The 20,330-nt window shown below is 52.1% G+C and overlaps 6 protein-coding genes across 6 annotated transcripts; 2 read left to right on the plus strand and 4 right to left on the minus strand.

Annotated features, from left to right (window-relative positions):
• Positions 1-215: 215 nt before the first annotated feature.
• M438DRAFT_326792 (peptidase C14) lies at positions 216-1,877 on the minus strand. The gene is made up of 4 exons (XM_029903140.1): positions 1,631-1,877; positions 1,185-1,574; positions 521-1,129; positions 216-469 (listed from the first exon to the last, which is right to left on the minus strand). Exons 2-4 carry the CDS (start codon positions 1,498-1,500, stop codon positions 444-446), a joined length of 951 nt encoding a protein of 316 aa, XP_029756259.1. The 5' UTR covers positions 1,501-1,574; positions 1,631-1,877; the 3' UTR covers positions 216-443.
• Positions 1,878-2,486: 609 nt separating this feature from the next.
• Positions 2,487-5,606, minus strand: M438DRAFT_304864 (Sec34-domain-containing protein). Its single transcript, XM_029902201.1, has 4 exons — positions 5,469-5,606; positions 4,761-5,399; positions 3,687-4,715; positions 2,487-3,636 (listed from the first exon to the last, which is right to left on the minus strand). Exons 1-4 carry the CDS (start codon positions 5,574-5,576, stop codon positions 2,884-2,886), a joined length of 2,529 nt encoding a protein of 842 aa, XP_029756260.1. The 5' UTR covers positions 5,577-5,606; the 3' UTR covers positions 2,487-2,883.
• Positions 5,607-5,705: 99 nt separating this feature from the next.
• On the plus strand, positions 5,706-7,872 carry M438DRAFT_349098 (RCC1/BLIP-II protein). The gene has a single exon (XM_029906308.1). The coding sequence runs from the start codon at positions 5,867-5,869 to the stop codon at positions 7,637-7,639; it is 1,773 nt and encodes a 590-aa protein (XP_029756261.1). The 5' UTR covers positions 5,706-5,866; the 3' UTR covers positions 7,640-7,872.
• A 1,435-nt stretch (positions 7,873-9,307) lies between these two features.
• On the plus strand, positions 9,308-10,969 carry M438DRAFT_349100 (uncharacterized protein). Its single transcript, XM_029906310.1, has 6 exons — positions 9,308-9,328; positions 9,380-9,668; positions 9,746-9,764; positions 9,814-10,241; positions 10,293-10,528; positions 10,578-10,969. Exons 2-6 carry the CDS (start codon positions 9,396-9,398, stop codon positions 10,918-10,920), a joined length of 1,299 nt encoding a protein of 432 aa, XP_029756262.1. The 5' UTR covers positions 9,308-9,328; positions 9,380-9,395; the 3' UTR covers positions 10,921-10,969.
• A 188-nt stretch (positions 10,970-11,157) lies between these two features.
• M438DRAFT_304872 (dienelactone hydrolase) lies at positions 11,158-12,924 on the minus strand. The gene is made up of 3 exons (XM_029902202.1): positions 12,426-12,924; positions 11,924-12,358; positions 11,158-11,855 (listed from the first exon to the last, which is right to left on the minus strand). Exons 1-3 carry the CDS (start codon positions 12,664-12,666, stop codon positions 11,347-11,349), a joined length of 1,185 nt encoding a protein of 394 aa, XP_029756263.1. The 5' UTR covers positions 12,667-12,924; the 3' UTR covers positions 11,158-11,346.
• A 755-nt stretch (positions 12,925-13,679) lies between these two features.
• On the minus strand, positions 13,680-19,741 carry M438DRAFT_368869 (fatty acid synthase subunit alpha). The gene is made up of 3 exons (XM_029908071.1): positions 18,934-19,741; positions 13,954-18,875; positions 13,680-13,899 (listed from the first exon to the last, which is right to left on the minus strand). Exons 1-3 carry the CDS (start codon positions 19,451-19,453, stop codon positions 13,789-13,791), a joined length of 5,553 nt encoding a protein of 1,850 aa, XP_029756264.1. The 5' UTR covers positions 19,454-19,741; the 3' UTR covers positions 13,680-13,788.
• Between the last annotated feature and the right edge of the window lie 589 nt (positions 19,742-20,330).

Below are 20,330 nucleotides of genomic sequence, written 5' to 3' on the forward strand. Positions count from 1 at the left end.
GTCGCTTCGCGTTCGTCGCTATTGTTGTCGTGCGGGATAGAGGCTTCCGGGATTGTTGTGTTTTCGCAACGGGCGGGTTTTGACATGTTATGTTGTCACGGGTGGCATTGTGGACGGATAGCAGGATATAATCGCAAATCACAAGATCGTGTTTGATACCGAAAGCGATAGCATTGAGCAGTTCAGGACAGGGTGGAAGATAGGGCGAGCACGATGCTTGGCAGGGTCTCTGACTGACAAAATTCATGAGGAGTGCTAGTAACATTTCATTTTTTAGGTATGATCATAACCCCACCGGCGCTCAAACGCCGAACCAGGAAGCAAGGTTGGACAGGAAAAATAAATCCTTATGCACAAGAAATCAAAGTGCCGTCTACGATCAGACTTGCTCAAAAGAAAAACATCCAGGTCTCATTAAAAGGTAGTGTGCGGAGCATCATCGTTTACATGACATAAAGCAGGTTCGTATCTGTGAAATGTTAGAATAGAGCCGATATCTGAAGACCAACGTGTAACTTACCAATGGGATGACTGGCACTCAGTTGAGGCTTCTGAGAGTATTTGCCTTGAAGCTCGTCACGAATACTGTTGAGCAGCTGGACGTAACTCTGTTGAGGGTTCTTCCTCAAAGCACCGATAAAGGCCCAAGACATGGCACCAGTCGCTTGGCCAGCAATGGAGGCATCTGCCGAGGTCTGGTCATCCTTGCTGCCACTCCACATGATGACATCTCCTGGAGAAGTCTTTGTGCGTTTGTTGGCTTCGTAGCTGTCATTGCCCTTGGTGACCTTCTTAAACAAGCCCATAGCAGTGCTAGCCATGCCGCCAAGGTCACCACGAGCATAGCTGCTAACAATGCCCAAAAGGCCTTGGCCGGCTTCTTTTGCAAGGTTGGGCTCCTTGAGTACACCCTGCGTGGAGTAGATGTATGGAAGGTCCAGAGCAGAGCCCGAGTGACACGAGTCGAAGATAGCGGTCAGACGCACACCGGGAACGAGATTCTTGACCATGATGAAGTGCATCTCATCATCAACAATATGGCCCGCTTGACGGAAGTCGACAGGGTAGATGACCTCGTCATAGCCGTCTTCCTCGTCACCGTCGATATCTTCTGTTTGACCACCGTGACCTGGAAAAGTAGTTAGCACATGGAACTGAAGGCTGTTTTGATGGATTGTTCTGACCGGAGTAGTGGAAGAAGAGCGAGTCATTGGGCTGGGCGTCCTTAACAAGCCAGTGCATTGCGCGCAGGATGTTCTGTTTTGTAGGCTGGCTCATAGGGTTCTGCTGGTCGTCGGTCAAGGTGACCATATCCTCGCGCTTGTAACCGAAGGCCTCCATGAGGTAGTTGGACATGTTCTTAACATCGTTGATGCAACCTCGGAGCTGACCTTTCTGGCCAAAGTAGTTGATACCGATCAGCAAAGCCTTGCGCTTGCCGGTACAGTTTGAGTATTGGAACGAGTAGCCATTGGGAGCGCCGTGACCAAAGTTTTGCATGCCCTGGGGCGGGGGTGGAGGAGCGCCTTGACGGACGTTGTGTTGTTGGTAGACATTCTGGCCGCTGGGCAATTCTGGGTGGACAGTCAGTCGCTAGTCATGGCACACAAGGATAATCGAGAGGTATTACGTGGTTGGGGAGCGTAGTGCTGAGCGGGCGGCTGCGAGTAGCCTCCGTACTGCGGTTGTTGCGGAGGAGGTTGCTGGTATCCGCCGTATTGTGGTTGCGGTGGAGGAGCACCATATCCTCCGTACTGAGGCTGACCGTAGCCTTGCTGTTGAGGGCTGCTCTGTGTCAGTCACTCGGCGCAGCCATAGGTCATGGCAATGTACTGACGGATACTGCTGCTGGGGAGGATATCCTCCGTACTGTTGCTGCTGAGGCGGCGGTGGCCCTTGGCCGTAGCCTCCCTGGCTATGGTGTCCTTGGCCGGGATAGTACGACATGTTTGCGAGAAAATATCGAGGTCAAGTCAAGGATTGACAAAAGATGCGATAGGTAGTCGGGTAGGTTTGTTGGCGGGAAGAGCTCTCAATCACGCGGGGTTTCGAAAGAGCGCTGACGCGTTTGGGTTATTGCGACAACTTGGCGCTTCCGTCAACTGCCTGTGAATGCTGGAAAGTGGATTTCGATGATTCAAGAGAGCGAGATGGAAGCCGTCTTATCCGTCGACTTCTCTCGACAATGTTTCCAATCTTTCAGGGTCTCTGCTTTCAGGAAAAGCTCAGCGAATGCACGACTGGGGAGGAGATGATGTGGCGCTCTGCTATTCAAGAACCCACAAACGGCCTCGTGCTCAGAGTTGTCTTTGACTCTTTGCAAGAACCATAGAATTCCCCACGTCTGACCGGCCGGTGACATCTGCCTCTGCAATGATCGGCCACCATCAATCGGTTCCCCTCGTCGATCCAGCCTTATCAAGACCTACCTCCATAAAGAGCTCCTAGATTCAGTCAAGTTGCTCTTCGAATCTGGTATCCTGCAAGCCACCGATCAGTCCTCAACCCTATTCAGGACTTGACGCCTATTTGCTTTGCTCTTACTTGTCTCGTTAGCCCGTCCCGCTGTATCTCGGCGACCCCGACGTCGGCCACATGGTCATGAACAGCCCTGTGACCCTTGAGAAAACGCCTCGACGGCCATGCTCTCTGCCGTTCTCCGTTCCTTAAAACACAACACGTCTAACCTCACTTAGGATAATGATTCTAGTGGCGCTCTGCTGCACAGCCTATAGAAATCCTTCGTCTATCGTATACGTCTAACGTTCAACCTTCGATACTTCTGTTTGGCTTCTCTGGCTCGAAGTATCCGTAGGACATCTATTCCTTCGGCAAGAGATGCTGCTTCTAATCTGCTGGTGCGCGGAGTCTACCCCTCACATATCATGACTCTGTCGAATCTGCATTGCTTGCGACTTGTCCAACGGCAAACACTCGCTCGCACCACTCTGCGAACACCTCGCTGGACCATACTTCGTCTTCTCTTCCTTTGCCTTTCTTGCTGACTTTGCCAATCTTGGCCGCTCCTTTGCCCTCGCTCAACTTGTCCATCCATTCCTCGTAGGCTAGTATGACTTGGTCTCGCACTGCTGCCACAAGCGTCTCCCTTGTTCTAACATCCTGGATGTACTCATCTAATTTCGACCTCAAAGATGCCACCTCCTTTTGGGTAACCGTGCGAACCTCAGCTGTGACATGACTCGGTTCTGGTCCTGATTCTTTCCTTGGCGCAGCGAGTGGTGTCGTGATAGGACCCACAAAGCTGTTAACAAAGTCGTTGATCACTGCTCGTAGTCTTCCATCAAGTTCTGCTTTGGCGTCGAGCATGTTTTCTACTACTCGTGGCATCAACCCTCCAGCTGCGAGCTTCACCCAACTGGCTGGGTTCCATAATCCACCTCGCTCGCGAAGTTCATAAAAGGTGTTGGTGACGGATGAGAAATCAAATGTCACTTCCGGCGTAACAAATTCGATGTCGAATGCCACAATCTGTTGCTTGAGACGCAGGAGGTGGGCGATTAGGAAGAGGTTTGCGTCAGCAGGTGAAAATTTTGTTGCGATTTGGGAGGCTGCCCATGCCAGAGAGACAGTTGTGCTGTGAACGATGTTATGTGCCAAATCGTCAAACACGGTTGACTATGTAACGTCAGTCATTGTCATGTACTCAGGAATACTGCACCACTCACATTGACTAGTCTGTAGATACGACTCAGGAGCCAGACTGCTTTTCGCAGTGTCGGGTACCAGACTATACCTTGCTTCTCGCTTGTTGTCCATGATGGCTCAAACATGTCGGCGGCATCGTCTTCTTCCCCAGGTGATTTCACCTGCGTGGTGTTCGTCGAGTTCTTGCGACCGGAAAGAGCCACTCTTTTTCCATCAGCGTTGGTTGTTGATGGTCCCCTTCCTTGTGATGGGTAATCAAGGTCTTCCGGTTTTGGACGGTAATTTTCAATTTCGTCCCTCAAAACAGCCAAAGCAAGGAAGACCAACCGACTTTGAGCGTCTTCTAAGGCAGGTTTGACCAAGGCAGCAAAATCCAGACTCCTCTTTGCTGAATCTATGTCTTGATACTCGGCATCATCGTCTTCTTCGTCGATCATGAAGCGTGTTTGAATAAAAGTACAAAGCTCGCATAGTTTGGGTATGCGAGTCTCACGGATGGTTCTAGGGCGGAGGTGGTCATATAAAGGCTCGCACATTGCCTCTAAGAACTCATATACACCGCCGTCTCCAGAGAACCAGTCACTCCAGAGGTCGTATTCATCAAGGCAAATACCTCTTACAAAGCCGATGGCGGTCCTAGCAAAGGTTACCAGATCACCCACAGCGTTGTCGACAGAAGCCATCTCGGTAAGTTTGCGGGTGATGATAGGAAACATAAGACGACCTCTGGTAGCCGAATAGCTCTGGTGCAGCTCGTTCATAAGACTTTGGTATTCTGCTTCGCCGCCTTGATCTGCACCTGCGGGCAAGACGGCACGCTTTTGTATCTCCAGACCAAGCTGTTTCAATTCAGGAGCATCGACCCGGAACTTTGAGTACAAGAGTGCGGTTTGTGTAGTATCGTTTAGTTGGCGATCTGCAATACGTTGCGAGGCATCGGCGGCCAGGGCTCGTAGAGAGTTTGTGAAATAGACACGGATGAGGGTAAGCGCGCGGGTCAGAAGGAGACGATATCGGGAGCGGTATGTGGGAGCTTCGCGGTGAGTGGGCTAGAAGAGTCAGTAAAGGCATGCAAACGGAATGGCTAGACGTACATGTGCCTGCATGTATTCCAGACATTGGTCGAGGTTCGTGAGCATGTCGGGGAACTCTTTGGCGCGTACAAGGTTGGCGGCACCGGGAGCGTTCAATCTGCGGGTCATGGGTTCGAGGTAGGCGTAGTATTGGAGATTGTGGTTCATATTCTCAGCCAGATCCGTGATGCGACGCTGTTCGGTCATGAGTGACTCGCATTGGGCCTGGAAAGCCGTCGTCTGCTCATCTACCGCCTTGAACGAGTCGGACAGAGAGGACAAAAGTGTCAATGCATCGGCGGTACTCTCCATCAGCGAGTCGAGATGGTGTTGGGAGAGCTTCAGCTGGTTGTAGTATAGCGAGTAGTCGTCGTGGCTGGCATTCAGGAGGTCGTCTTCCAGAGCATCATACCACTCTGCAAAGTCGAGGTTCGATTGTAGGACATGTTTGGGCTTCGGTGCCGACGTCAAACTGTTCTTGCGCAAGGATGTGGGAGCGGTGGTGGCATGCGACGTGGATGAAGCGGCATTGTGGAAGTCGGTGTATGAGAGTGCTCTCTTGACAAGTGTCGGCGGGGGAGGCCCCTTCTTCAGAGAGTTGTCGTCTTCTTCGGTGACACGAGGCAGTTGGTCTGCAGCATCATCAGCCTGGCGTGCTTCCTGTTGACAGCATCAGACGGGCACTCGGCTAACATACCATGACCAAGTGCATGAGCATGAGCAGCTTACATTGGGCTGTTGCAGGAGGGATGCTCGCCGCCGATGTCCTTGTCCTGGACTCTTTTCGGATGACGCTGGCGTGCTTGGTACAAACGACGTGTACCAATCGTCCATCATCTTGGGCAGGAAATGCTGTTGACAGAAGACAACAAGTCGCTAGCAACAGACCAATTGGCAATGCCCAATCTGGACCAAGGGACCCCATCGTCGGCGGGCTTGGCTATCGCGTGTCTGGCTCGGGCCGATCTGGCCGAAGGGTCTCTCGGGCCCGCAATCGGTAGCGTCATGGACTCCAGTGGCTGTCCAATGATAGACGAGTAGCTGACAGGAAGCATTTCTCTTGTTGCTCAAGAGTTGACTTTGTTCTAGCCAGAGTGCTTTCGCATACCCATCAATTGACCACCAAAATGCTTCCCAAGACGAGTGTACCCAAGCTGACGTCCCTCCCGACGGCCAGGGCTGCTTCGACCAGAGCTTCGATGCAGTCGCGATACAACACCAGAGTCCTCTCCGCCCCCGCCTACGCCGCCAAACGACAGCAACATTTCATGAGATCTTTGGCCGTCATCACCGCTGCCGCCGGCGTTGCCACTGTCTCTCAATATTACCTCAACGACGGTCGTCTACTCAATACTGCATACGCCGAAGCCCCATCTACCGCCGAGCAACCCGACATCCAATTCGAGAAGCCCCGCAAGCGTGGTGCAACAAAAGAGGAGAATAGAGATTTGGTCAGCTCGCAGCACCTTCAGGTCAGGCGATCATGGGAAAATCCTGGTGTCTATGCATGCGGTTCCAACGCAGGCAAGGTCGTTGCTCCAGACTCGGATGCTTCGTACATCAAGACGCCTCGCCGCATCAAGTTCTTCGATGGAAAACTGCTTCGTGATATTAAGCTGGACAGCAATCTTGGTGCTGCCATAGACGAGCAGGGTAACTTGCTGCAGTGGGGCGTTGACTACTCAAAGGAGACCACCCAGCCAACTGTCACACTCAAGGGTAAGAACCTGATTTCTTTGGCTATTTCCAAGGATCGCATCATGGGCCTTTCCTCGTCAGGAAAGGTTTACTCCTTGCCTGTCTCTGCTGCCGATCAGGCTGCTGGTACCAAGCCCAGCGAGAGCTCTTGGATCCCCTTCTGGTCGTCCACCTCTCCCATCAGCTACCGCACAATCACTCCATCGGATATGAGCTATAGTGAGAAGGTTTCGACCATTGCCGGTGGTCAGGAACATGCTCTGCTGCTCACCTCCAAGGGCCGTCTCTTTTCGATGGCATCCGCCACTGACGCCTTCCCTACAAGAGGTCAGCTAGGTGTTCCTGGTCTGTCTTGGGACAACAAGCCAACAGGCCCCTACTACCAACCCCATGAATTGACCACCCTTAGAGGCTTCAACATTGCCAAAATCGCCTGTGGCGATTACCACAGCATCGTAGCCGATACCGATGGCCGTGTCTTCTCGTTCGGCAACAACACCTCCGGACAGTTGGGTTTCGACTACAATACCGAGTCCGCAGTCGTCGATACACCTGCCTTGTTGCCACTTCAGAAGCTTTACGCCGGCTCGTCTCAGACTCCGGTGGTAACATCAGTAGCCGCGGGTGGCGCCAACTCATACCTGACTGTGGATGCGACCAAGATAGCTTCACGCAACTCTGATGGCAGACACATTGGCAGAGTCACTGCTGATACCTTCGCATGCGGTGCTGGCATCTATGGTTCGCTTGGAAACAGCCGCTGGACTCACGTTCAGGGAACCCCTACCAAAATTCCTGCCTTGTCTTCGCTGTTCGAATATGACGAGACGAACAACACAGTTATCCCCATCAGACTGGCCAGCATTAGTGCTGGAAACAAGCACGTCGCGGCTGTTATGAACAATGTCGCCCACACTGGAGCTTTAAACACAGATGGAGAAACATACTGGGGCAGAGACATTGTTTTCTGGGGAGGTAACGAGCACTACCAATTGGGAACTGGCAAGAGGAACAATGTCAACACACCCACATACATCCAGCCTCTCGACCAAGTAGCCGAACGCAAGGTCAGAGGTAAGGAGGAACACAGGTTTCAGATCACCCCTAGAAGTACCGTACGTCTGGCCGATGGCAGAAAGGTCAGCATGGAGCAGCGTGTGGAGTGCGGCAGAGACTGCACTGCCATATACTCCGGCGTTTAGGATGGAGTGCGACCTCTCCAGTCCAACCTCCTTCTCTTCTTGCCCTTGTATCTTGTAAATATTGGCGTGGGTGTTTTTCTAGGCATGGAGTTGGTGGTAATGACTTGTCTGTAATTTTAGTCTAGACGTGTATAATCATGATCATCTCTCTTCCATCGACGAACGAACTTAGTCGTTATACTCGAGAATGTAAATGTCCGTGTTTGGACACCGCAAGAAAATCGATTCCCTACAAATGTACTCCACAGTCATAAACCGCCCTCTGACAAGCTTCCAACTCTCTCACCTTCATGTTTCCTCACTCTTTTTCAACCCTTCACGCAACAAATCCGGTTCAACACCATAATCCTCAAAAAAAAAACATGAGGGCTGCGAAAAACTCAAGGGTGTGCACAAGATGCAAAGCCACAAGCCATTCACACCGCCAATCTCTGTCTGCGGCTCAGACGTTCACAATCACATGCGAGCGATACGAAGACACAAGCCTGCCTACCAGTTGCGCGGTGTTTCACAAGCTCGAAATGAAGACTTATCGTGGCGTTGCTTGATTGAACTTGGCTCTTATTATATTGAATCTCAGACGAGCTGGTATTGTGCTTTGTGGCTCATGGCCTAGATTATCTTCCAGAGGCTTCCTCGCATGCGGCATGAGCGATAAGGCGACATCTCTTGCAGCGCATCAAGCGAGCCTGGCCGCGACCACATACAGGAGATGGTTCTATGCAGCAAGGAGGAGGAAACAGTCTTGCAGTTCTTCCTTCCTTCCCCCACTGACTTGAACCCTTGTAGACCCCCCCTTCTCCGAACTTGGAGCTTGATCACCTTCCTCAATGAGCTTGGACTGATCTTCATCCCGCTTCGAACTTCGAATATACATGGTGTCACTCCTGCCACCCGATCATTGAACATCTTGCGATTCCGAACTCCCGCCTATCATTGCATTAATATAGTCAAGCCGACATTTCCCTCACGACTATAATTGGCTAAACCGGCATTCTACTGCCGTTTGAACTAATTCTACATTATCTGGAGCTGCCGCCTATCTTGTGACCTATCCAATCAAGATACATATTGATATACCTACCACTCTCCACCCATGCAAGTCTGTGAGACGCCCTATGGTGCATATGCATAAATTGACAAGCTCGCCCACCCTTCCAGTTGCACAATATCAGTTCAGCTTCCACGATATACAATCATCTCGAGTCTTGCGACCTACTTGCAAGTAGTGATGACACAGCCAGCAGCTCTCGCTCTAGACGGAGGTGATCCGAGGATGAGCGTCACAGGGCCAGGCATAGCAGAGCTTCCGACTCCAGCTCTGAGGAATTTGCACGACCCTTCCGTGACCATCGAGGAGTATTTTTACTGGGCCAAGATTACTCGCGAAGAGGAGAAGAGTATCCCAAAGGTCAACAGCCCGGTTAGAAAGCTTCTAAGCTCTGGCAAGCGCGACACTGCCTCTACCACTATCACTGGCACCGATCCTACCAAATCTGGCTTATCGAAACAAGCATCAGGAGGAGCCACCAACGAAAAGCTCAGTGACTCCGAGACTCCTCGTAACGCCCGACCAGTCGCTGTGACAGAGGACGAATGGCTGAACGCTGCCAGAGCTGCCCGAACGGCTACGTGGGGATCAATCTTCTATCTCATCACGACTGACGTTCTCGGTCCCTATTCTGTCCCGTATGCTTAAGATACAATTTACCGAGTTTAGCTATCTGACATACTTTGTAGTTGGGCCTTGGCTCAGATGGGTTACGGTCCAGGTATCGTTCTATACACCATCTTCGGAGCTCTAGCAGGCTACACTGGCTGGCAGATCTGGCAAATGTTTCTGCAGCTGGACTCCAACCAATATCCTCTCAAGACTTTCGGCGACATCGCCTTCCGAGCCTACGGCAAGGTCGTGCGACACTTGGTAAACATCCTTCAAGCCATACAACTTATCTTCAATGTCGGAGTCATCATCATCCAGAACGGACAAGGGCTGTATCAGATTAATGGAAACATCTGCTACATTGTGGTACGTGATCCCGAACAAGCTTTTATTGCATATACCACCGCATCAAGCACACCCGACTAACCGTTCTCCCGTCGCAGTGCTGTGTTATCTGGACTGGTAGGAGTTGAGATCCTCTACCACTGATACATACTGACGTGTGCTGTAGCTTGCGGTTTCATACTTGGCCAAGTTCGTACTCTGCAGAAGTATGGATGGATTGCCAATTGCGCTGTCTGGCTCAATGTCATCGTCATGATTCTCACAATGGCTGTTGTCACTCATTCACATCCCAACTACGAGGCCGCAGGAAAATCTAACGGCGTCGATATTGGTCCACCTGCACCTCCAGTCATGACTACAGCAGGTCCGCCAGCCACTGTGGAGTTCAGTGGGCAAATTGTAGGCTTGATGCAAGCTGTGTATTCGTATGGTGGCGCTATGCTTTACTGCGAATTCATGAGCGAGATGCGAAAGCCATGGGACTTCTGGAAGGCGCTAGTCATCGCGGAGACCTTCATTTATGTCGTCTACCTGTTCTTTGGCATTTTCGTCTACTCATACCAGGGACAATATACCATCAACCCAGCCCAACAGGTAATGAGGGACGAGAACACTCGAAATTGCAGTCATGCTAACCTGTACTAGGGAATGTTCCCACACGCCGCCCTGACCGCAGGCAACATCATCGCTTTCGTGACTGCTTTGATGGCAGCAGGTCTATATGGAAACATTGGAATCAAAGTCATGTATCAGAACATCTTCCAAGAGCTATTGGGCTTGCCTCCACTCACGTCCAGGGCTGGCAAGCTACTCTGGGCCGGCATTGTCCCTGTTTATTGGGGCATCGCCTTCCTCCTCGCAGCCGCCATCCCTCAATTCAGGTGAGCCATTTCTCTTACATCTCCAGACATCCTTCTAACACGTTCTCAGTGCTCTTTCTGGTCTCGTGGCAGCCCTCTGCATCCTCCAATTCACCTATACCTTCCCACCTCTCCTCATGCTCGGCGTCCAAATCCAACACGATGCCATCCGCCCTGAACAAGGCGAAGGCTTCAATCCTGCCACCGGAGAAACCATCCGTCACGATCACGGTATCAAGAGATGGGCTCGTGGTTTCATGGCTGGAAGGTGGTATATCAAGCTTTGGAATTTCGTCTTCTTTTTGGGAGCTCTGGTGACTTGTGTGTTGGGGACTTACTCTAGTGTCAAGAGTATTGTCGATGCTTATGCTTCGGGCTCGTCGACGGCTTTCAGTTGTGTTGGACCGGTCTGATGGTATCGAACTCGATGTCGGATGTGTGTGGTCGGGGTGAACAAAGGGTCTACCTAATCAACGAATCTGGAAAATTATTGTTTGTTATTCCCTATTGACAGCAACGCCTCATCACGCACCGGAGATTAGGAGGTTGAACGGACAATCGCCTAGTCACAGCAGTACATGACATATTTTACTCGTTTAGTCGTCGATCGCTCAGATATTCCGAAGACATGAAAGTGACAGGGTGACCCGCCCAACATTCAACCAGCTATAAACAAACTGACACGCTTTTTACAACGAATGAAAACCCGCTGTATCTCCTTGACGTTGAACTCCCTTGTTAACAAAGAGCACCATCCCATTACAGTACAATCTAAGATCAAATTAACAACACATTAAGAGTCCATCATCGTCATCAAAGCCATACATCCCTCATCCTCCCTACCACTCCTCAATCAACTCATTAATCCTCCTACTCCCACCCCTGACCGCAGCCCTCGCACTCTCCGCCCCAATGACCGGCAAAGTCTTGACCCCTTTCTCCTTGAATTTATCCGGCACGACCTTCGGATCCAACAACCCCACCTGCATCAACACACTAGCTTGATCCCAATAAACCTTTTCACTCTCCAGCACTCCAGCTTTGACACATACTATACTGACCAACACGACTTCTATACGTCTGTTCGTAGCAGGAATTCCAGGCAACAACCAAGGGATCACTTTGTTGTGGTTGAAGGAGAGGGAGAGTTCGTCTACGATGCGATCGGTGCCTATTGTGCGGGAGAGCAGTTTCGTGTTCAAAGAGGCTGGAGAGGGTTGGAAGAATTCGGTGTAGAAGTCTGAAAGGTCTTCGGGGTGGAATCCACCGGTTAGGGTTGGTGCGTGTAGGATTGCTGGGTTGGAGCTGGTGATTGCGAGGGCTTTTGAGATGTTGCCTTTTTTGGTGTCTGGTGAGATGAGTGCGAGGTTAGCGCTTGTGTGGATTGAGATGATGAGAAGGGGGTAGGAGACTCACGGTCGACATGTTCATCTCGGATCCTCTCGATTTCGGAAGCCATTCGTAAAGCCTTCTTGACCACACCTATACTTCTACTCCAAGCCACACTGGCAGCAGCGGCGTCGTATTCGTCCAAATCGCTCTCTGCAAATCCGGCCTCTACACCATCATATTTGTATGCTTGAAAGCTCAGCTTCAATTGTCCGCCGAGTCCCAATCCATCGCCTGTGCGTTTTGTGATGATCTTTTTCTTGCCCTGTATGCCCAGCACTTCTGGCGTTCGTATTACTTTGATCTCGTTGCCTACTAGGTGGACGAGTACGGTGGTGTGCATGGGGTATCGTGTTTGTTGCGGGTCTGGGATGCGGGATGGGTAGTATGCGACGAGAGCGGCTAGACGGGGTGTTGAGGTCACGTAGGCTTCAAGACAAGTACTCGCTGCATCGCCGAATGCTGTTATAGACCATCGTTAGTGATCATCCCCATCCAATGGTGTGGCAGAGGAAGGAAAAGAACGAACCTACTATAGCATATTGATCGCTCAACCCCAGCGCATGATCAGGAGCAGCATGCATCCTAGCCACATAGTCTTTTCCTCCATCGCCATAAGGAACATATGTCGTTACGAAGCCTTCACCTTCCCATGCCGCGATAATCTCTTCGTCAAAGTCGTCTGTTTCCGCTGTAAGGAAGATGTATGGTGTCTTTCGCACGTTGAGGTGTTTGAGGAAGGGTTCGCTAGCGTCTACTCTCGCCGTCATTGTCGCTTGGATGTCTTGTATATGTGTAGGATAATTGGAAGGAGAAAAGATGGGGGAGGAGGAAGTGATCCTCTACGTAACTTCACGCGACTGTCTTTCCCTGCCTTGTTTTTTCCCTACCTTCCGAGTTTCAGTCGAGAATATCTTTCTCTTGTCTTCGAACGAGCAAGTCTGGCTGGAGATGGACTGAACATTTCAGTGCTCCCGGTCTGACAATTCTCTACCTATACTGTTCCCATGGTCTTACAATGGTTTGTGTAATCGCGACAATATAGCAAGAATCACGGAGGCAGGAGCGTGGCAGGCCGGTGACGTGTCTTTGCAGATCTCTCGAGAGCGCTCGAGCACCAGCCGCACCCAAAACACCGATATCTCCGACAGAGAAGTACCAGCTGCCAACACCATCGATCTCGCAATAAATTGCAGATGTCTCGTGTAAAGCGATGAATAGAAACCAAGGAGACAATCCTGCCCACAATGTTCAAGAATACGAGGGTCAATGGTTGAGAACCACTCTTGTCCAATCCATCCGTTGAAGGCTCGCCAGGGTCGTCTTTGCTATCGCCGTTGAATGAACTCGTATACAAGCTGACAGGCGTATACCCTGCATCATGCGTGATAGTTGCATATGACAGCTCAGCTCTCTGCATCATGCAGGTAGCTTTGAAACCCTCTCCTCAACATCAATCCATCAACATCCACATTCCCAGAAGTCTGGGAAAGGATTTTGGTTGAAAACGGCGGTTAGCATTGTTGAAGTTGATGCCTGCATGTTGCTGTGCCACCTGGATTGTTCATCGCTTTTGCATTGTCGGGGCGAAGCGGGAAGGAACCACCTTGATGTCTTGGGAGATAAGGTAGCTGAGCTCGCCTTATCGGTTGCCGAGAAGCTGGAAGGTAAACACGAACATGAAGAAAAGTGTAGTAGCTATTGTTACAGTACAATACAATATAGATGGAAAAGCTGAGAATTTACTTGCAATAACCTGATCAAGCAAAGCAAAGAAACTCCTGAATGCCTAATTACAAAATGTGGTATTGTGTTTGCGCCCCCTTCGTACACCCTTTATAGTGTGTTTATCAAATCGAACATCAAGACCTTATTCCTGAGAAATTCCTCATTTATTGCGAAGAAATGGCAACAGCGATGACTTGAGCATCGCTGTGGCTGATGCTGACAGTGGTGTTCTTGATACCCTTCTGCTCAGCAGCGGTCTTGGCATCACCGTGAAGCTATTCAATTGTTAGTCTGGGATTATGTTTTGAACAAGCATGATTTCAACTTACGACAACGGTAGGAGCACCGCTCTCATCGTTCAAGATCTCAATATCCTTCAGAGGAGCTCCAGCACCGCGCGAGGCGACCTTGAAGCTCTTGAAGACAGCCTCCTTAGCAGACCACTTGCCGGTGAAGCTGGCCTGAGGGTTGGGAGCCTTGCGGCAGTAGTCAATCTCTTGCTGGGTGAAGTTACGCTCGAGGAAGGTCTCGTTCTCGATGTTGACGGCATCGATGGTCTCCACGTCGACACCAGGGCTGCTGTTGCCGGAGGAGTTGACCTGGAGCAATGACTCGACCATCTGGGTGGTGTTGGCATCACGGACAGGCTTTTGGGGCTTGGCCGAGAAAGTGAGCTGAGCGGTCTTCTTGTCCTGAGAAACGCGAGCGCTAGGGTTCAGGAAGACGGTGCCCATCTGGTCGTCCTCGTAAGGGGACTTGTCCTTGGCACGGAACATGGTGTTGTTGATGAGACCGTCGTGGAAGTAGCGGTAAGCCTTCTTCTGTCTGGCCTCAACCTTGGTCTTGTAGGTCTGGAACTCAGCCTGGTCAAGGGTGGCGAACAGGTACTTGGGGTGGATACCAATGGCCTGGGCACCCTTCTGACCGAAACCGAAAGAGGTGACTGAGAATGCCTTGATACCATCGGTCTGGATGGTTCTGCTGGGGTAGACAATGTAGTCGAACTTCTCCATGATCTTGTCGACGTTGTCGGCGTTGCGGTTACCAGGGACGATACCAGTATTGAGGACCTGCAGACAGCCGTTGAACATCCAGGCACCAGCAGCACCCTTGGGATGACCAGTGAGGTACTTCTGGAAGATACCGAGAAGAGCATTGCCCTTCTTGCGGCCAAGGTGTTCCATCTGTTGGCAGATGACATCGGACTCGTTCTTGTCGTTGGCGACGGTCGAAGTACCATGGAAAGAGGCGACGTCGAGGTCGTCGATGGTCAGGCCCCAAGTGGCAAGTGCACCACGGAGAGGAGCGATGCGAGGGTCCTGCTTCCAGAAGTTGTTGCCGAGGCTGTACAGGGCATCCTTCTCTTGACGCTTGGCCTCACGCTCAATGAACTTGGCTCTGTCCTCCATGTACTCAGTAGCATTGAAGTCAGAGTCCTGAGCTTGCATAGCGGAAACCTCTTCTTGCAGGTACATAAGCTCGGACTCTTGCCATGTCTTGATGTTCTTTCTGCGCGCGTCCATCTGTCTCTTACGGTACTTGATGTCAAGCAGAGGCGAGGCGAACTTAGAGGTCTCCTCGCGAGCAGTGGTCAAGACACCCTTTCCGGGGGCAGGAACGGAGCGACCAATCTTGTCAGTGGCAGTGGCAGTGAAGCCAAGGACACCGTAAATTGGGACACCCATGTCAAGAGCAAGTCTAGCATCCATGATGACTTGCATACCGCAACCTTGGGATTCCATGAATCCGTTTCTGGTAGTAGTAGTAGGTCTTGACATCTCCTTGGGAGTACGGCCGTGTGCGAACTCATCCTCGGCGTTGCTAGTGGCCTTCATGTTGGCGAACTCGTAGGAGCCCTCCTCTTGGAAGTCATCGAAGCCACCAACGAAGCACATTCTGGCCTTACCCTCAACAATGGTGTCGTAACCAATGTCGATAGACTCAACGGCAGTAGCGCAAGCACCCACGGGGGTCTTGATGGGACCGGTCGAGGACATCAATAACATGTTAACCCAAGCGGACATGGTGTTGATGAAAGACTCCTGGAGAATATCCTTTTGGAGAGGCTTGTCCAAGAAGCGGTCCTTGTACATACCGCGGAGGGCGGTAGTACCACCGATACCCGAACCGATACAGTTACCGACCTCTGAGATGTGGACGTACTTGTAGAACTCGTAAGGGTCAGTGATACCGGAAGACAAGAGAGCCTCGGCGGTGGAGACGAGAACGTAGAGGGTGACGGGGTCAACCTGGCCGATGATGTCCTCAGGAACACCGTACTTGCGGGCATCCCAGCCGGTGGGAATCTGACCAGCAACGAGACGGTCGAATCTGAGAGCCTTGGGAATGAGAAGAGTTGCACCCTTTCTCAGTCTGACCTGGTATTCACCAGACTCTGGGATCTCGAAGATCTCGACCTTCTCGCCGTGCTGGCGGCTGAACTCCTCGGCGGTCTCCTTGGAGGTCTCGAAGGGGTCAAGGTCCTCCTGGATCTGAATCTCTTGCAAGAGCTGCTTCTTGTTGGGATCGTAACCATTGAAGAGCTCGGGCTCGATGAGACGGATACCAGAGTGGTCGAGGATGTGCTTCTCGAACTTAGACTTGACGTCCTTGTCGTCGATGGGCTCGCCAGTCTTGGCATCGACCCAGCCAGCGTAGCTCTTACCCTTGAGAGGACCGTTGTGGTTCTTGATGAGACCCATGATCCAGGCCATCTCGACGCAACCCTCGAGAGAGAATTCGCCGTAGGCTTCCATCTCCCAACGAGTTCTGGAGTTACCCCAAGGACCAACCTCAGAGAAACCAGTGACAACGACAACCTTCTCAAGATCAACCATACCCTTGAGGTTCTCGTTAAGAGGCTTGACCTCAGACTCCCAGTCGGGAACCTTGGGGAAGTCGAACTTCAAGTTGGCACGAGGCTGAACAGTGACCTTCTTGTAGAGGGCCTCGTGGCTCTCACCGTGGACAATCTTGTTCTCGACAGAAGTTTCACGAGTAACAGCCTGGCGGATCTCACTGGTCTCGGTGACATCCTTGCGGAGCTTGGTCATCAAGTCCTTGAGGTTGGGCAGGAACTGAAGACCACCGTTGAGATCAGCAAAGACAGGCTCCTCCTGGCAGAGGTCAACAATTGCGGGACCCATAAGACCCAAAAGGTTGAAGGCCATTTCTTGCTGAGAGAAAGTACGAGCGCCAGTCTTCTCAACACCCTCAGCGACAATGTTGTTGCCGCCCATGAGACCGGTACCACGGGTCCAGCCAATGACTGCACCGCAAATGGTGAGGTACGAGCCCCAGCTCTCGGAGTGCCATCTGTTGAACAGAGTCTCGAGAGCGAGCTTGGACTCGGAGTAAAGACCATCGTTACCGAAGGTACCATGGTTGGGGGAAAGGGGAAGGATGACCTGGGCAGGGCGGGTCTCGAAGCCACGCTCGGCCTTCTGGGCCTTGACACCACCAAGCATTCTGAGCAAGTTGGTCAACATGATTCTGTGAGCCAGCTCGGACTTGGAGTCAATGTTGTCAATCTCGCGACCATTCTCGGGAATGGCAGCGAAAGGAACGATGTAGTCAAGATCCCATCCGAGACCCTTCTTCTCGTCGTAGATGTAGTCGATCAGAGCATTGACGTCTTGCTGACTACCTTGGTTGAAAGGCACAACGATAAGCTGAGAGCCCTTGGCACCGTAGCGAGTGTACATGGATTGGTAGTACTCGGTGACTTCACGAGAGAAACGAGAGGTGGTAACAACAACCTTGGCACCGCCGCTGATCAGGCCCTGGAGAACCTCAGCACCGATGGAACCAGCACCAGCACCAGTCATAAGAGCGTGCTTGCCCTGGAAAGTGACTCCAGACTTGGCAGCCTCCTCGAGACCCTCGAGGTAGACACCGGTGAGCTTCTTGCTGTATTCCCAACCGTGCTCTTCCTTACGCTTCAAGTGCAGGAAAGGAATGGTCTCGACCTTGCCAGCCTTGAGCTGACTGGCACGGCCCTTACGGCCCTTCTTGCCGCTGTCGCTAGGCATGATCTGGCCCTCGTTCATCGACAGCGAACGAATGATGTTGCCGTAAAGCTGCTTGATTTGCAGTTGCGATGACTTTGTGAGTTTGTGTTGCTGGCGAATGAGCTTGTAGACACGCTGGAGATCGTTCTGGACCTTGGTTCTGTTTCCGTACTCGGAAATCTTTCCTCCCTCAGCCATTTCGCGAACGTAGTGTTCAAGCTTGCGAACGGCTTGTCTAGGGGCCTCCTCGTAGTTCATGTTACCGCGAGCGTCAATGGTGAGTTGAGGAGCGGTAGGGACAGAGACGTCCTTGTAGACAGGGGCGATGTCGAGAACATCTTTGCAGTTGTCGATGAGTTGCTGTCCGAGTGCCTTGGCGAGCTCGTAGGTCTCACCGCGCTCAGTAGGGCAGTGGTCAATGTGATACTGCATGAAGTCGAGAAGCTTGGGGTTGGAGCGGTTCATGATTTGGATGCAGCGGCTGACAATTTCGCGATCGACGGCGGTCAAGCGACCGAAAATGATGTCGTAGTACATGCTAAGAGCGTCCTGGCGAGCCCAGTTCCACGACGAGTCGTAGACACGGGCCTTGAGGGGACTGAATGAGGGCTCGATACCGGCAGCGTAGAAGTCGCCGTGCTCAGCATTCCATAGGTCGAGCTGGGCCTGTAGAGCAGTGTTGTTGGATGCAGCAGTAACGGCAGCCTTGTCACCTGCGCGCAGGTCCATCTTGAGGTAACGGGCGAAGAGCTCGAGTTGTTGCTTGAACAAAGCCTTCTGGTCCTTGGTAAGGGCGTCGATTGCAGCAGGGTCCATCATCATGCCACCTGCACCGGCACCAGCGTCGCCGCCGGCTGTAGGTGCGGAAAGGCTGATACCGGCCTGACCAGCGTAGGCGTTTGTGACGGTGTCCAACCATGCCTTAGCATCGTTGTCAGAGCCAAGACGAGCCGGGGGTTCTTGGGTCAATGCCAGCAAGAGTACACCGTCCTGGCGACCAGATCCGAGGCCCCATCGTGTTTCGAGGTGCTTGCGGACTGCGGTAATGTTGAAGCCACCAGGCATCTTGGAGGAAACCATGCGGGCAATGAGCGAAGATGACTGCTTGCCGAGCTGACCATTGAAGGTCGCCTGCATAGCAGCACCCAGCTCGTCAAGGGGTGTGTCTTCCGGCTTTTCGGGTGTTGAGCCAAACTCTTTTCCAAGGTCTCCGAGGATTTCGTTTTGAAGTGTTGATTTACCTGCGAGCAAGTTGTCAGCAATTGCACACCATATGACACCAGAATTGAATCTACTCACCTCCAACCAAATCCTTGATGGCCTTGCTGAGGGGAATGTCCATCAAAGGCTTCTTCAGCTTCTGAGCGACCAGTGCCCTCACAATATCAACAGCACCAACGGGAGCATCTGCGACTGACGCTGCGGGGCCAGCACTCGGCGCGGGTGCTGCTGCGGCGACGGGGGCTGCGGGTGCTGAAGAGCCAGCCGAAGGAGCAGCGGCTGCAGCAGGTGCCGGAGCAGCCTCCTCCTCCTCGACGGGGTCAACATCGTAGTAGATGTCTTTTGCGTCCTTGTTGTAGCAGAGAATCTGTCTTTGCACGGATCTTGCGGCGTCGTAGGCTTCGTACTTTGAGGCGAGTGTGCGCTTGGCCATAACACCGAGGGTGTCTGCAGGACCAATTTCGACAATGCGCTCGGTGGTCTTCTCACCGAGGATGACATCTTGTGTCTCAATCCATCTCACGGGCGAGGCGAATTGGTATGCGAGGAGCTCGACAAGGAGCGTGTGGGCGAGCTCTTGCTCAACCTCGGGACGCATGTTGGCGAACCAAAAACAGCAAACAGCAAATTACAAAGAATGTACAATCGACGAGCGATTGAGAAAAGATGGATGGGGGAGGTCTCGCGAGGGAGTCGGAGCGAAACAAGACAGGAGAGGAAAGTGAGGAAACGAACAATGCTCGAGTGCGGAGAAGAAAGAAGGGTCAGCTAGCTTCAAGAGCTGCCTGGAAATGCTCGGTCACCTCTGATGATCAATCGACCGAGAAAAGGTCGAGAGGCAGAAAGGATGAGCAGGCTGTACCACGCACTGAGAGGCCGGTGAGGGGTCTTTGATACCAACGTGCAGAGGTTGAGATGAGGCACAAATAATGGCACGATTGCTGACTGGCCTCTTCAATTTTTTGTTGCAACTGCTGTCCTCTCGAGATTTCGGTGAGCGGTTCTGCCAAGCCACAAGTCTTAGAGCGCGGGAGCTAGTGAGGTAGAGATTGGAATTGAAGCTTCATCTAATTGTTGCTTTTCCCTGTGTCCTCGTCCCTTGACCCGACGGGGTCCTCTTCGATTGCGCCAGAGGGATGAGTAGATAGCCCGAGTCTTACACTGCAGCCTGTGAACACCCGGGGTGGTCCTGCATTGCATAATCAACTTGTTGAGTCAACAGAATACGTGAGCAGTTGGGGAGGAACATCTCGAAGCACGCGTTCCAGGTGCATATTACTTCGGCGCTAAAGGGCCCACCGGCAGAGAGCCGGTCACCCCTGGTCCGACTTGCCGCACGCTCAAACTTCACCTCCACCAGACAGGGCTCGAAGCTATCTCGTAAAGAAAGGCCACTTTCCTACACCACCCGAATCACCGCCTTCCTCAAGTCCCCCCTCCTTCACTCTTGCTCTCTCTGCTGTCTGGCATCTCAA

Source organism: Aureobasidium pullulans, assembly GCF_000721785.1.
Source record: "Aureobasidium pullulans EXF-150 unplaced genomic scaffold scaffold_27, whole genome shotgun sequence".
Lineage (NCBI taxonomy): Eukaryota > Fungi > Ascomycota > Dothideomycetes > Dothideales > Saccotheciaceae > Aureobasidium > Aureobasidium pullulans.

Bases quoted from the DNA above. Each gene is read 5' to 3' on its own strand.
- M438DRAFT_304864 (XM_029902201.1), bottom strand. From the start codon at position 5,576: ATGATGGACGATTGGTACACGTCGTTTGTACCAAGCACGCCAGCGTCA. The intron at 4,716-4,760 runs GTACGTCTAGCC...TGACTCTTCTAG, and splicing joins TGGAATACATGCAGGCACAT to CCCACTCACCGCGAAGCTCC. The intron at 3,637-3,686 runs GTGAGTGGTGCA...GACGTTACATAG, and splicing joins GTATCTACAGACTAGTCAAT to TCAACCGTGTTTGACGATTT.
- M438DRAFT_326792 (XM_029903140.1), bottom strand. From the start codon at position 1,500: ATGCAAAACTTTGGTCACGGCGCTCCCAATGGCTACTCGTTCCAATAC. The intron at 1,130-1,184 runs GTCAGAACAATC...CTACTTTTCCAG, and splicing joins GCTCTTCTTCCACTACTCCG to GTCACGGTGGTCAAACAGAA. The intron at 470-520 runs GTAAGTTACACG...AACATTTCACAG, and splicing joins GAGTGCCAGTCATCCCATTG to ATACGAACCTGCTTTATGTC.
- M438DRAFT_368869 (XM_029908071.1), bottom strand. From the start codon at position 19,453: ATGCGTCCCGAGGTTGAGCAAGAGCTCGCCCACACGCTCCTTGTCGAG. The intron at 18,876-18,933 runs GTGAGTAGATTC...ACTTGCTCGCAG, and splicing joins CATCAAGGATTTGGTTGGAG to GTAAATCAACACTTCAAAAC. The intron at 13,900-13,953 runs GTAAGTTGAAAT...ACAATTGAATAG, and splicing joins GCGGTGCTCCTACCGTTGTC to CTTCACGGTGATGCCAAGAC.
- M438DRAFT_349100 (XM_029906310.1), top strand. From the start codon at position 9,396: ATGGGTTACGGTCCAGGTATCGTTCTATACACCATCTTCGGAGCTCTA. The intron at 10,242-10,292 runs GTAATGAGGGAC...AACCTGTACTAG, and splicing joins CCATCAACCCAGCCCAACAG to GGAATGTTCCCACACGCCGC. The intron at 10,529-10,577 runs GTGAGCCATTTC...ACACGTTCTCAG, and splicing joins GCCGCCATCCCTCAATTCAG to TGCTCTTTCTGGTCTCGTGG.
- M438DRAFT_304872 (XM_029902202.1), bottom strand. From the start codon at position 12,666: ATGACGGCGAGAGTAGACGCTAGCGAACCCTTCCTCAAACACCTCAAC. The intron at 12,359-12,425 runs GTTCGTTCTTTT...GGTCTATAACAG, and splicing joins CGATCAATATGCTATAGTAG to CATTCGGCGATGCAGCGAGT. The intron at 11,856-11,923 runs GTGAGTCTCCTA...TCATCTCACCAG, and splicing joins CCGAGATGAACATGTCGACC to ACACCAAAAAAGGCAACATC.
- M438DRAFT_349098 (XM_029906308.1), top strand. From the start codon at position 5,867: ATGCTTCCCAAGACGAGTGTACCCAAGCTGACGTCCCTCCCGACGGCC.